Source organism: Solanum verrucosum, unplaced genomic scaffold (assembly GCF_900185275.1).
Source record: "Solanum verrucosum unplaced genomic scaffold, falcon-dt-bn FXZP01000196.1, whole genome shotgun sequence".
Taxonomy (NCBI): Eukaryota; Viridiplantae; Streptophyta; class Magnoliopsida; order Solanales; family Solanaceae; genus Solanum; species Solanum verrucosum.
The window spans coordinates 3,657,195-3,670,481 of NW_026020420.1; the positions used below are offsets into that span (position 1 = coordinate 3,657,195).

The 13,287-nt window shown below is 33.6% G+C and overlaps 3 protein-coding genes and 1 non-coding gene across 4 annotated transcripts in view; all 4 read right to left on the reverse strand.

Annotated features, from left to right (window-relative positions):
* The window catches only part of LOC125841014 (cytokinin riboside 5'-monophosphate phosphoribohydrolase LOG3), a 102,051-nt gene that overhangs the window by 55,714 nt on the left and 33,050 nt on the right, over window positions 1-13,287 (reverse strand). The gene's annotated exons all lie outside the window — the stretch shown is intronic.
* LOC125806954 (peroxidase 44-like) lies at window positions 2,285-3,704 on the reverse strand. The gene is made up of 2 exons (XM_049486706.1): window positions 3,489-3,704; window positions 2,285-3,409 (listed from the first exon to the last, which is right to left on the reverse strand). Exons 1-2 carry the CDS (start codon window positions 3,702-3,704, stop codon window positions 2,285-2,287), a joined length of 1,341 nt encoding a protein of 446 aa, XP_049342663.1.
* On the reverse strand, window positions 4,908-4,980 carry TRNAK-CUU (transfer RNA lysine (anticodon CUU)). The gene has a single exon. It is a non-coding gene; the product is annotated as a tRNA-Lys (tRNA).
* On the reverse strand, window positions 5,534-10,683 carry LOC125841007 (syntaxin-71-like). The gene is made up of 9 exons (XM_049520002.1): window positions 10,394-10,683; window positions 10,166-10,291; window positions 7,379-7,538; window positions 6,491-6,576; window positions 6,310-6,378; window positions 6,188-6,232; window positions 6,044-6,106; window positions 5,886-5,962; window positions 5,534-5,741 (listed from the first exon to the last, which is right to left on the reverse strand). Exons 1-9 carry the CDS (start codon window positions 10,547-10,549, stop codon window positions 5,726-5,728), a joined length of 798 nt encoding a protein of 265 aa, XP_049375959.1. The 5' UTR covers window positions 10,550-10,683; the 3' UTR covers window positions 5,534-5,725.

A 13,287-nucleotide genomic window follows, 5' to 3' on the forward strand; every position in this document is an offset into this window, starting at 1 on the left:
AATTCGTATAAAGATTACTTTCGTAAAAGGATATTTTTCAGCATTGAATTGATAAAATCTTACCTAAAATTAAAAAATAAAATAAAAAAAGTACTCAAAAAAAATCATGTTTAAAAAAGTTGAAGTAATAATTTGCATCTAAACAATTAGAAAAATAAATTTTAAATAAATATGTATGAAATTTTTTAGGCCTCAATTAAAATTTTGCTTTAGGCCCCCAATTACGTTGAGCCGCCACTGAATTGATATAGTATTTTAAAGTTTCGATATCGTAATTTTGGTATTCGATTTTTAAAATATTATACCATTACCATATCAATTTAATTCGATATGGTTCGATATTTTGAAGCTCGGTTTCAGTATTCTACGGTATGGTATAAATCGGTTACCATAGTTTGTTCAACTTCTACTAATATATGCTCGGATAATAGAGTATTATGACTTTGACAATTAAAAAAATGTCTCAATTTTATCATACTAACACATTTGACATTACACGTGTAGAAATATATATATTCAAAATAAAGTACAAACAACTCATTTTGTAAATCAATTAAATTTCAATCAAAATAGAGTAGTCAAAGTTTCAACTCCTAAACATTTAGTTTATACTACTACTAGGTTGTATATTTGATAGTATTTTAATAATATATATATACACCTCATTATGATATTCGGTATTTCAATTTATTATTTCTAAATATCAAATACCGTACGAATACCAAAAAATATTAATGTATACCATATACCATACCAAATACCATAATACCAAAATCATGGTATTAAAAATTTCAATATGATATGATAATTCGGTATATACCATACCATGTCCACCCCTAATTAGCTACAAGCAAATAAGCTATGAATGCATAGCTAATTCCAATTTCTTTTTGTTGTAGTGAACTAGTCAGTTAAGCTGCATTATAAACTTAAAACTGCATCTTTGCATCTAAACAAAACATTTGAGTAGGATTTTTGAACTCAATCTACATGTTTTACTACATATATCTGTAGTTTTTTCAATTAGTTTTTGTGTGTTTGTAATTATATGTTGAACAACTTTCACATATAGCAAACACAAAATTCATATTTGTATGATATAACAATGTTTGCATAATTGCGCTCCATAGCAAACATGCTATGACTAGGCTATTTCGCTATACATATATACAAAAGAAGCAATTGTATAATTCGTTGGTTCCTCTTCAGATTTGTATAATTTCGCTGGCAGGCCATTTGTATAAATTGTTGTCAGCCTCTCGTTTGTATAAATCGTTGAGAGTTTGTCAATTTAATTTTATGTGTTTGTATATCTGTATAAAATTTGAATTTATATACAATTGAATCGAAATAAAACGTTTGTATATCAAATATCGTTCTCTCTCTCGCTTTATACAAACATAAATTAGACATTGTATTTTGTATAATCTGTGTTTGTATAAAGCGAGAAAGAGAGAAATGCAAAAGAGAACTGGACAGTGGAATATTTGTATTGTATAATTATAAGTGTATAAGACGAAGATATATGTATTTGCATGTGTATATACAATTTTCTCTCGCTTTATAGAAATAAAAACACAATTTATACATTTCTGTTTGTATAAAGCGAGAGAGGTGAGCGAGCGAGAGAGGGAGAGTGGCGAGCGAGAGTTTGAGGGAGAGAGGCGACTGACAAACAGTTTACTACAGGGCACAATTAAATCAAAGTGTGGTTATACCATTTAATTTGAATTAATAGTTTGTCATTATGTACAATTATCCCTTATATGTTTCTTGCATTACATATATACTTCTGTTTTTCTTTATTGCATCATTTATGCACAGGGACGGATCTACCAAGGTCCAAGGTATCACGTGACACTGCTTTATAAAAAAAAATTGCTAAATATTTATATATATTCGAAGATAGTAGAAAACAATTGAAAGATATATTATAAAGTGACAACTCTTGACCAAGGGAGGCCCAAAAAAGTAGTGAATTTATTATCTACACATATGATGACACAAATATAAATAAGAAATTGATATTCATTCACTCATTGATACAAGTTTATATAACATTAGGTTAATTCTCATGTTTACAAACATTTGATTCTTTTTCCTCTAATAAGGAGGAGTTACCAAAAAGAATACGAATGATAGATCCAACAACAACAACAAATTACAAAATAATGAATGAAGAACGTACATGCAGAAAGTTAATTGTGGTAATAGTACATCGACAATTGACAATGGTACTGGAGGTAGAGTATTGAGTAAAGCAGAAGATGGAAGGGGAGTTAGCTTAAGCTTGTGGGCCAAACACAGGTAGGAATGGCTTACTACTGGGAACTGGAGGAGGAGGAGGAGGAGAAACTGAAACCATGGATGGTGATGGTGGTGGAGGAGGAGGACTGAAAATTTTGGGTGGTGGAGGAGGAGGACTTGTTAAGATCTTGGGAGGAGGAGGAGGAGGACTCTTCGTGATCATGGGAGGAGGAGGACTGAAAACTTTGGGGGGTGGAGGAGGAGGACTCTTCGCGGTCTTGGGAGGAGGAGGACTGAAAACTTTGGGAGGTGGAGGAGGAGGACTCTTCGTGATCTTGGGAGGTGGAGGAGGAGGGCTCTTAATGATTTTGGGAGGAGGAGGAGGAGGACTCTTTGTGATTTTGGGAGGAGGAGATGGAGGAGGATTAAATGCTCTACAATTTTTTCTAATTTCACCTGATTTCCCCACAAGAACTTGAGTGTTACCTAACTTGATCAATGCATTCGCGAAAGCCTGTTGGAAGGCTTTTGGATTAGAAGCAAAATTCGTCACAATCCCAGCAGTTGATCTATCTGATTCAAGTAACTGATCAATCTTCAATATTCCTTTCTTCAATCTCAGTTGTTTGTAAAAAGAGTTATCAACAACAAATGAAGTGTTTTGATCCAAGAACACAGGCGAGCCACCATTAGCACTACACGTCTTTTTAAGACTACTAAACAATTTGGTATCCATGCTTCCATCCGCCGTCGATAGCCTATCCCCTTGAATAAAACTACAATGTGTAATTCCCACTGTGTGGCCACCTAAAAGCGACACCATTTCATTCACATTAAATCCTTTGCTTTGAAAAGTTTGAATTGCTTGTGGCACTGTTATACTAGGGCCTGGCAGGTTCACTTGTGATGGGTCTGATACTAGCCCATCGCGCCTGCCAGTGGGTATACTATAACCCAGTCCTCCAGCTAATGCAACTGCATCTCGAGTAGCTAATGCAATGATGTCCGCACAGGACACTGTATTAGGACATGTAGCTTCTAATTTACTCTTTATTTGATCAATCAACTCGTATCCTCTTACAGATCCATTTGCTCCTGCATCTTTTTCTGACTTTTTATTCTTCGTGTTTTTGGAGTCTATCAACAACGATGCATCACAACCCTGAAAATCATACCTCACATTATTATAACTTCAAAATTTTATCAAATAATAGGAAAAAAATATAGTAGTTTTTTCTCACCCTCACGAAGCAGTCATGAAAATACATTCGTAGCAATGCTGCTGTAATGGTACGATCCGAAGAAAACCGGCTTCGCACCGTATCTCGAACTATGGTTTCTGCTGCTGGACATCTAGCTTTAGTATTGTAGAAACCAACTTGAAGTTGAGCAGATACGATTGTTGCTAAGTGCAGAGTAATACAGAAGAAAAACAAAAATAATATCTTCTTGTCCATCTTAACAAAATAATATCAGATTTAAGGTTTGATAATGAGCAAAGAAGCCACAGCATTTATATATAGCTAGTACTTGATGTGATTCACTTTTCATTGTAGTCTGTGTAAAAAAAGAATGACATATTCATGTATTAAGTAACAATTTAACTTTAAAATGTCTATTTTATCCTTAATGAAATTATTTATAGTCACACAAATATCTATCAATTATTTTAGACCAGATAATTTCGAAAGTCTTTCTTTCTTAAACTATGTGTGAAATCAAACTAATTCATATAAAATGGAACGGAGGGAGTATTGTAATTTATTTGGAGGGTAAAGGGGAATGATGTGGTAGGCCACTAAGAGGTTTGAGGTTTGGAAGTCAAAGCTTAACTGGGATGCATGTCTTGTTATTAAATATAACTAATACTAGTTCTGACCTATGAAAAAGCACTAATGTGTAAAACATCTTCTCAGTAGCTAATACTAAGAAAAATAAAATACAATTTGAAAAATACTAGTTGAACTTATATCTATTTAATATGATCAGGGAATAACATTCATATGTTCCGAAGTCAGAACAATAAAAATTATTGACTAACATACACGAAAAACTGAGAAAATCTACATTTTAGTTTTTCTAATTAAAAAACATATTGCAAGAATTATTATAAGTTGAAACTAGAGATTATTTTCTTTTCTTCAAAAATCACACATTTTGTTTTAATTTATGTGGCATCTTTTGAATTTCGAAAGTTAAACTTTTAAATTTTGATCATGCATGAATTTGAATATATATATATATATATATATATATATATATAATAAAATCATTTTCGAAGTTATAGATCATCATAAAAGCAAATTTGATAAGTTTAATTCAAGCTCCAACGATAAAAAGTTTTGATCATATCAATATGTTTGACCTACTACTTGAGTGTTAACTAGGGTAATCATGATTCGGCCCTAACGATTGTATTTATTATCAATTTATTAATTACATTATTGTGTATAGTTAGAATTATACATTTTGAAGCTATTCCAATCATCTCAATTTGTTTTCGGTATCTGTACAGTTCAGTTATTTAAACAATCACCCAAAAAAATTGTCATGAAGTCAAATGTGAATATGTGAAATTATCCATAATATAAGTATAATAATAACAAATACTAAAAAATTATTCTAATTTTGTTTTAGCTAAAAAATATAATAATCTCAAACGCCCACCGTGGGGCTCGAACCCACGACCACAAGGTTAAGAGCCTTGCGCTCTACCAACTGAGCTAGACGGGCTAGATATTTTTCTAAATGGACAAACTGTTGTTTTTTAACTAGCAATAGGATTAAAGTATTTTATTTTATGAACATTAGCTAACTTTCTATTCACAATCCTTAAATATTTGTAAGCTTGATGATATAGTTCTCTAGCGAAAAGGTTGTAAAGTACAAACATGTTCCAAAACATGATTTATTTTTCTTTTAAGTTGATAATCCACTGAAAATAACTTTTTCACCCAAAAAAGATAGGAATAAAGTTTAGTTTGCATACATCAAGTACGATGTTGTCATAATTAATAAATGTAATGTATATGAGAAAAAACAACTATCTATGCAAATTCGTACCAAAATACATTTGTCAAGTCTTCAAAGAGTCAAATAGTGACATTTATGTAGGAATGAAGTATGCGTGTATATCGAATATGTTGTTGTCGTAATTAATAAATATAAGAAGAAAATATGTTCACACACTGAAAACTCATTTGTTAAGTCTTCAAAAAATGTAGTAGTGACATATATAAAGGTAGGTTTAAGATATGTGTACATCAGATAGAAAACCGGAAATTCATTGTCCAAAGATAGAAAACAACAATAACTTCATCTCAATCTCAAACTAGTAAAACACACAAGCAAGTAGAATACAAATGCTAGGCTTAATCACCAATAATAACTTGTTATACATGCATACACACCGAAAAAAACTAAAATGAATCATGAAGGCCAACATACAAGTCGATCCAACAGGCACTAAAGCGGAGTTTTACTTCTTCAAGACACTGCAATTGATGAGAGTAACCAGTTAGCTAGGATCTTTACACTGGTATAAACTATGAAAACAATCAATGGGGATGACAGTCTTGATTGTTGACATTATATGATGAAATGATGAAAAAAGGACAAGACATAATCTGGAAACTCACTTGTACAAATATGCTGCAATTCCAAGAATGATGCACAACAAAATGATGTCAATGCAAAAGTTGCGACTAGATCTCAGCTGGAAAACAACCAAAGCTCATGAGTAATCCTTGTGTGCAGATCACTTACTGCAACTGAAGAGAGCGGTAATTCAGTTTACCTGGTTAACTGTATGCTTAAGCCTAACGTTGGTATTCTTCAAGTCCGCGGTAGCTCTGTCCACCTATTGAGAAGTCAAACCATATCAATTTTAGCTATGATTCTTTCCATATCAACTATTACAAAAACCAATAAAGTTACCAACCTTTGCGTCAATCTCATCCATCAGAGGAACTTGTCTATCCAACTCCTGCATGCATTGCATCGTATCTTTAGTGCCTATGTCAATTGGGATGATACAAAATAGAAATCATAAATGCAGCAAACCTCGTTCATATCGCTGGCCATGTTCTTCAAAGTATCCAATCCTTCTGCTATGACATCCAAACCTTGGTCCTGTGCAACATGCCAAACTAAATCTTAAACATAGTCCAGGAAGCAGCAAAGAAGCGTAAACAGAAACCTAATTCAAAAAAATTCATGATAAACTACCCCAAAAAACACATGCCTGTCTCATTTTTCGCATTTCATACTCTTGCTTGAATTGACTTGACTCTTCAGTTTGTTGGAAATATTCATTGTCAAATTGTCCATCTGTAAACAAAGCACACTCTGTAAGTGAATACAATCAACTGTAGCCTACAAGAATGAATACTTTCAAGTCATAAATTGTGTTGTTAAAGGCCCATTTAGTCGCACTTAAACCCTGAAGCTAGGTGAAGCTCAGGTTAGGTGGCTCGCCTAGGTTAGCAAGCGCTTCAGCACGGTTATGAGCCTTATCAATCGTAATAGGCTCTATCTTGAAGAGGGTCGCACTGAACAATAAATATAACTGAAAAAGCTAGACCAATTGTTAAAGAAATGTTATGAGTGAATATGTTACTTTGAAGAAAACCACTACTAAGAATATAGGAACTAACAACAGACAAATTCTGTAGCTAAACAACAAAGTCCGTCGGAAAACCTATTTAGCGACGGATTAGAAATGGATTATCCCAAAGTTCTGTTAGCTACGAGAATATCTGTGATGGATTCGTAGCTAATTCAATTTTTTTTTGTTGTAGTGAACTAGTCAGTTAAGCTGCATAAGAAACTTAAAACTGCATCTTTGCATCTAAACAAAATATTAAGTTGGATTTTACCTACATGTCTTTACTACATATAATTTTAGTTTTTTCAATTAATTTTTGTGTGTTTGTAATTGTATGTTTCTTGCATTACATATATACTTCTATTTTTTCTTCATTGCGTCTTTTCTTTCAGAAGTTCGTGCTTTAATTGTGGTCACTTAGAGCCCCAGCAGACCTTGGGCACTTTTTGTCGTTGACGACACTAAATACACATGCAGAGAACAACTTACAGGAAGACCAGTCAAATGGCAGAAATTATCAATCACCTGAATCAAATTTAATTTCCGTGCGAGAACCTGAAGCCCTCCATCCTCCAGTTTGTTTGGGTGGAGCTGCAGAGCCATCTGGTATGGCATTTATTCTATCTGGCAGTGCAAGAACCAAATCATTACGGGCAGCAAGTTCTTCACCCGAAAGACCTTTGACCTGAAATTGAGGGTTTTTAGTACCAAGGCAACTATTTAGTCCCACAGATTACCATATAAACCCAGATTCACTCTTTTGGTAGGGAGGCCCAAGGGAGAGCACAAAAAGGGTAGCGAACACTGCAAGAGATATCAGTTATCAAGTATGAAGTAACTGAAAAGAAGATGAACAGAGTTCGAAGTATCAAATACCAAAGAATTCTAAGCTATACATTAGTTTCTCCTTGCCATTGAGTCCTTGTTTACTCTATAAATGAAGCAAGCTGCTAACGCCAGTTTTGCAGATCAAGGTTAATAACTCAGACATGCCTGTCAAAACTGAGGCAGATACCCACTTGTAATGATACAATACGAAGCACAGACTCATAAAGAGAAATGCTCTAGCATTAATAAGTAGAGGTAGAATAACACAAGTTCACCTATTGGTCCTTATTTGCCCTACAAGGGAAATATGCTGCAATGACTTGGTTAAGAAACGTGTATGAGGCTAGACACTAGAGCATCAAGATCCACAACCTCATTTGGTAATGTCTACCCCAACCATCTCTAGATGAGTCTCAAATTTTTCTCATCAAATACTCGAATACAATCAGAAGCTTCTTGGTTTGTTTTGGGAGGGGGTGCATTCTCACTTCTATCTATCTAATTATTTTTGGATATACACATGGAGGCTCTCAAACTATTAATCCCTCAATCTGATGGAATACCATTGATTCAAAACCTCTGAATCCAGTGGTTTGGCACTTTATCACACACACTCCCATACTCAAGTCACTTTGCTCAATATCTTCCTAATTATCTTTAGTTAACTTTTATGTAGATGGACATGAAATCAGAAAACAATTGATGATAAGTAAAAATACAAAATCCCCTGAACGCTATATAATGTATGTGCAAATATTTATGTTGCTTCAATCTAACCAAGGAAAAGAAAAAAAAATGATTGAAAGGACCATATTTGTTTTCTTTCGTAATAGGATTGAGCAATATTAGAGTTTTCTCAGTCTCTTTTAGGCAACTGAGTTTGTGCTCTACTTCCATTCTTGTCTCAGCCCTCTTCATCTCACTCTCCCACTCCTTTAAACTCTAGTTCCCACTTCCCATTAGCTTGACCGTTGACGGCCTTCTCTCAGATTGTTCTTGGAATTTCAAGCAAATGCCGAGTCAACAGTCCAATGCAACATCACCTCCATCTCTCTCTCCCCACCTACTCTTTTTATCTCTCTCTCATAGATATAGTTCTCTTCCTTAAGACTGAAGTGAGGAAACAACATGACCATTTGCATTTTTTGTTTATATACTCTTGAATCCCAACCTATCTCCGGATCGAAAATAAAAATCACACTAACCAAAAGAACAAACTGAAATAAACAAAGCAAACTCAAATTGAGGAACCAAGCGATAGTGTAAGATAATAGAATAACTGAAAACTAACTGAATGAACAACCTTATTTTCTAGGCTTAACAAAGTATTTTAACAAAATCTGAAATAGGGAAGCCCAAAGCAGTACATGAACACAATTGTCATCAACAGGTGACATGGTTTCAGTAATTTGAATTGTTAGACTCGTGTAAGATTTGGTGAGCCTTCTATTTTTCTTACCTATTGGACAGCCAAATTTTGATTTAGCAACGTTTAACATGGTATAAAGTAACACTTAAAGTATATCACTCCAAAAGTAAAGCAAAGAATGCAAATTTGGAAGGTAGTCATGTACTCAACCACAAAACAACACTAAGCTTTAGGGGCATCAGGCTAATAGAACGGAAAATTGCAGATTCCTTGAGTTCATGTGGGTTTTCCATTTGAAATAACTACGGGCTATGTTGCTCGGACTCTTCAAAAATGTCAACGGGTGCGTGTCGGGTTCTCCAAAAATACACTTCGGATTCTCCAAAAGAAGTGTATTTTTGGAGAACCCGACACGGGTGCGGCATCAAAAGTGATGAGTCCATGCAACTTGGACTACGGGGATCCAAATTATAGGACATTTTGTTGCTGAATAGGATAGGAGAACTAAATCCTATAACTTTTGGGCCTTTGTTACGTAAAATAGAATCGTAATGCCTTGCATCAAAACCTGGTGCTCATACTGTCGATCAAACTCCCTATTGCTATCCATTTTTCTTTTTCATAAGGACTATCTATCATATTCTTGAACCATTAAAGGGGGAGAAACGAATATCAAAGACAGTGTTAATAATTACACAACTTCCGGCATAATAGGTAACACCCTCCACCGCAATGCCCCTTTTTCTACAAGTATGCAGGCTGCCCTCCGCAAAGCAAATGACCCAACAATACACTATATCACTGTCAATCAATCAATCAACTACAGTGTAGTAAAAAACTTGTTGCGATCAACTATATGAATCCTATATATCCATTCTCTTTATAATTCCTCACAGATCTTTCCTTAATTTCACTTTTCACCCCATCCCTCCCAGATCTTTCTTTAATCCTACTTTCTATCAAAATCCAGAGCCAAATCAACCAAATTAACATAACCCTTAAATATTCCACAGAACATCAACAAAATCCAAGTACAATATAACCCATCAGCAAAATTCAACACAATTACACAACCAAATCAGCTAAAAACAAAAAATTCAAAACTAAAACCACACCTTTCTCACAGCCAATCTCTGCAATTTCGGAACCTCCTCGAGTAACCTCGCTTTAGTTCTCCGAATCTCAGCATTGATGGCCACAACAGATGCCCTGTTTTTCTCATTAGAAGCTGTTTCCGCTTTCTGTAACCGCAAAAAAAGATCTTTAAATCCTCAATTGTCCGAAACTAAACCCTAAAACACAAACCCACAAAAGAAAAAGTAAAAAAGATCATTTTTTTAAACCTGAAGAGCCGTTTCTATGTCGGATTCAACTGAAGAATAGAGACGAGCGAAGGCATCGTCGCCGGCAACGTTGGAATCCTTTTGCTTATCGATGTCGTACTTGTCGTATTTCTTACAGATCGAGTCTACCCTTGTGAGAATATCAATTACACTCATTGTTCTTCTTCTTCTTCTTCAACCTCTGTGAAGATTACAGTTTTCTCCGATCAAGAAATAATACAGCAGAGGAATTTTACTTTGCAGATGGAGAAAACAACACTTCATAATACAGACTGGAGATTTTGAAAAAAATAAATTATTACAGGGTTTTTTTTATTATTATTATTTAAAGGAACAAATAGTATTCAAATTAATTTCTATAGTGTTAATATTTTTTTAAAAATGAAGAATTTAAATAAAATACAACTATTTTTAGTACTTTATTAATAAAAACAAATGTATATTAGTATATGATGGTTGGTGGTTGTGATTGCTAATAATAACGATGGTTGTTGTGACTATTCACGAAGAATCGAGGGTGACGATGGTTGATAATTTATATATAGGATACATATATAGGTAGTGATTAGTGGTGATAATGGTTGATGATAGTTGCTAGCAATGACAATGGTAGTTGGTGAAGACAATTTGTAATTTGGCATAATACATATACATGATCTTTAACTTGGTTTCAACGGATAACTATGTCCTCCAACTTTGAGTGTGCACAAGTAGACATTCAAACTTGTATAAAATTGAACAAGTAGACACACGTGTCCTACATGATATAATATACATAGGACACAAAATTGTCATGTAGGACGAATGTGTCTATTTGTTTAATTTTAGGGAAAAAGGACAAATATATCCCCGAACTATCGTAAATGGTATGCAGATACCCTCCGTAATACTATTGGGACAATGGTGCCCCTGCCATCCAAAAACTAGAGCATATATGTCCTTCACTCTAACAGAAGACTAAATAGGGACATGTGGCGCAATCTTATCCGTCGATCCGATGTTTAATAAATGTCGGGTTGGTGGATAAGATTATGACACGTGTATATCCGTCAGTATAAGGGTATATATGCTCTAGTTTTTAGACGGCAGGGGCACCAATGTCCCAAAAATATGACGGAGGGTATCTACATACCATTTACGATAGTTCGGGGGTATATTTGTCTTTTTTTCCTTAATTTTATACAAGTTTAAGTGTCTACGTGTGCACACCCAAAGTTAAAAGTCATAGTTGTCAGTTGACACCAACTTAAGAATCATATTTATGTATTATGCCTTATAATTTTGATAAAAGGTGTTGAACTGCTGATAACTATTGGTAATGGTGATTGTCCGATTGATATCAATGGTTAGTTATATATGATGGTTATTTTTAGATGATTGATGATGATCGTGATGATTAATGTTGATAATTATGAATAGTAATTTATTTATAGTGATAATTGATCGCAAAATTGTTTGTATCAAATCAAATTTATTCGAATTGGATTATTTCAAAATTGAAAATTGAAAATTGAAATCAAATAATACAAAATCAAATTGGAAAATCAAATGCACACTTCTAACTACCTTGATGAATGGTGATAATGATAATATGATTATTAATAATAACTATTAGCAATAACACTTGATAATAATGGATCGATAATAATAACAGCAGATAGATTAGCTTGTAAATTTTTTCTTTAACAATCATTTTTAACTTGGAGAGTGCACTCTCTCTTTCTTCTCTGTCAGTGAAAGACAGCGTCAATTGATCATTATTCCACTTACGATTTAGTGCTTATATCGATCATACAAAGACGACTTTATTTCATTGAGGAGATGCAATACACATCTTTTCTGCTTTTCTATCATAGTCTATACTTGTCCGTCCAAATGATCGATGATGAAAACTTAAAGGATATGATATACTCATACAAAAAAAATTATGACAAAATTAATAAGGTGATAAACTCGGGAAAAAAACTTTTTTCCTTACATTGAACCTTAGTTGAAAGATGGGAAAGCTTCAACAAATCATCTATTTTCTTCTTTAAAACTAGAGTAAAGACATAAAGTAACCATTAAAGTTGTCCCGAATTTTCAAAAAGACGCTGTAACTTTGTGGGTGTCCTATTATCCCATTGAACAACTTCAAAACAGTATGTATACCCCGTTTTCCACCCAATACCACTTGTACAAAAATATTTGTAAGTCACGCACTAATAGTCACTTGACACGTGTTAAAAGTAATTTTTAATTATTTTTATTTGATTTCTTTGCTTTTCTTTTTCTTTTCTTTTATTTCTTTTTCTCTTTCTTCTTCGCCTCAACTTGTGTTCTTCAAGTACCCATTCCTTCATCATCGCTGCAAGCCTGCAACAATCATCAATCCCGATGTGGCGCGACTGATTTCGCAATAGCACTATCAATTATTTGTTAAACTATCACCAATTAATTTATTTATGAAAATAAACACCGTCAAATAATCAAAATCCAAATACTCAAAAATATCACCAAGTCAAAATCTAAAATTTAAATCACCACCTTCTCCAACTCCTTACTCCCAAATCAAGTTTTCCATAGTTTCATTGCTCCAAAATCCCAATCTTGATTTGTAGGAGGAAAAAAATACTAAACTAATTTGTTTACTAAACATTAGTTCTTTCTTTAAAAAAAAAAACAATGACCATAAAACGAAAAAGAAAAAAAGGAAAAAAAATGAAGGCAGACATGGATGCCCCAAGAAATATGTATAAGCTAATGATGGTAGGGAAGATGAGAAAAAAGATTTGAAAAAATAAAAACTATTCCTAATAAAGGTAAAAAAATTAATACATGAATTTTTATGGGTTTTTTTCAAAATAAGTCAAATTGGTCCTATTTCCAGTTGAAATAAAGTAGACCTTTGGTCC

Bases quoted from the DNA above. Each gene is read 5' to 3' on its own strand.
- LOC125806954 (XM_049486706.1), bottom strand. From the start codon at position 3,704: ATGGACAAGAAGATATTATTTTTGTTTTTCTTCTGTATTACTCTGCAC. The intron at 3,410-3,488 runs GTGAGAAAAAAC...TATGATTTTCAG, and splicing joins TTCATGACTGCTTCGTGAGG to GGTTGTGATGCATCGTTGTT.
- LOC125841007 (XM_049520002.1), bottom strand. From the start codon at position 10,549: ATGAGTGTAATTGATATTCTCACAAGGGTAGACTCGATCTGTAAGAAA. The intron at 10,292-10,393 runs GTTTAAAAAAAT...TTGCGGTTACAG, and splicing joins ACATAGAAACGGCTCTTCAG to AAAGCGGAAACAGCTTCTAA. The intron at 6,233-6,309 runs GTTTGCTGCATT...CAATGCATGCAG, and splicing joins TGGCCAGCGATATGAACGAG to GAGTTGGATAGACAAGTTCC.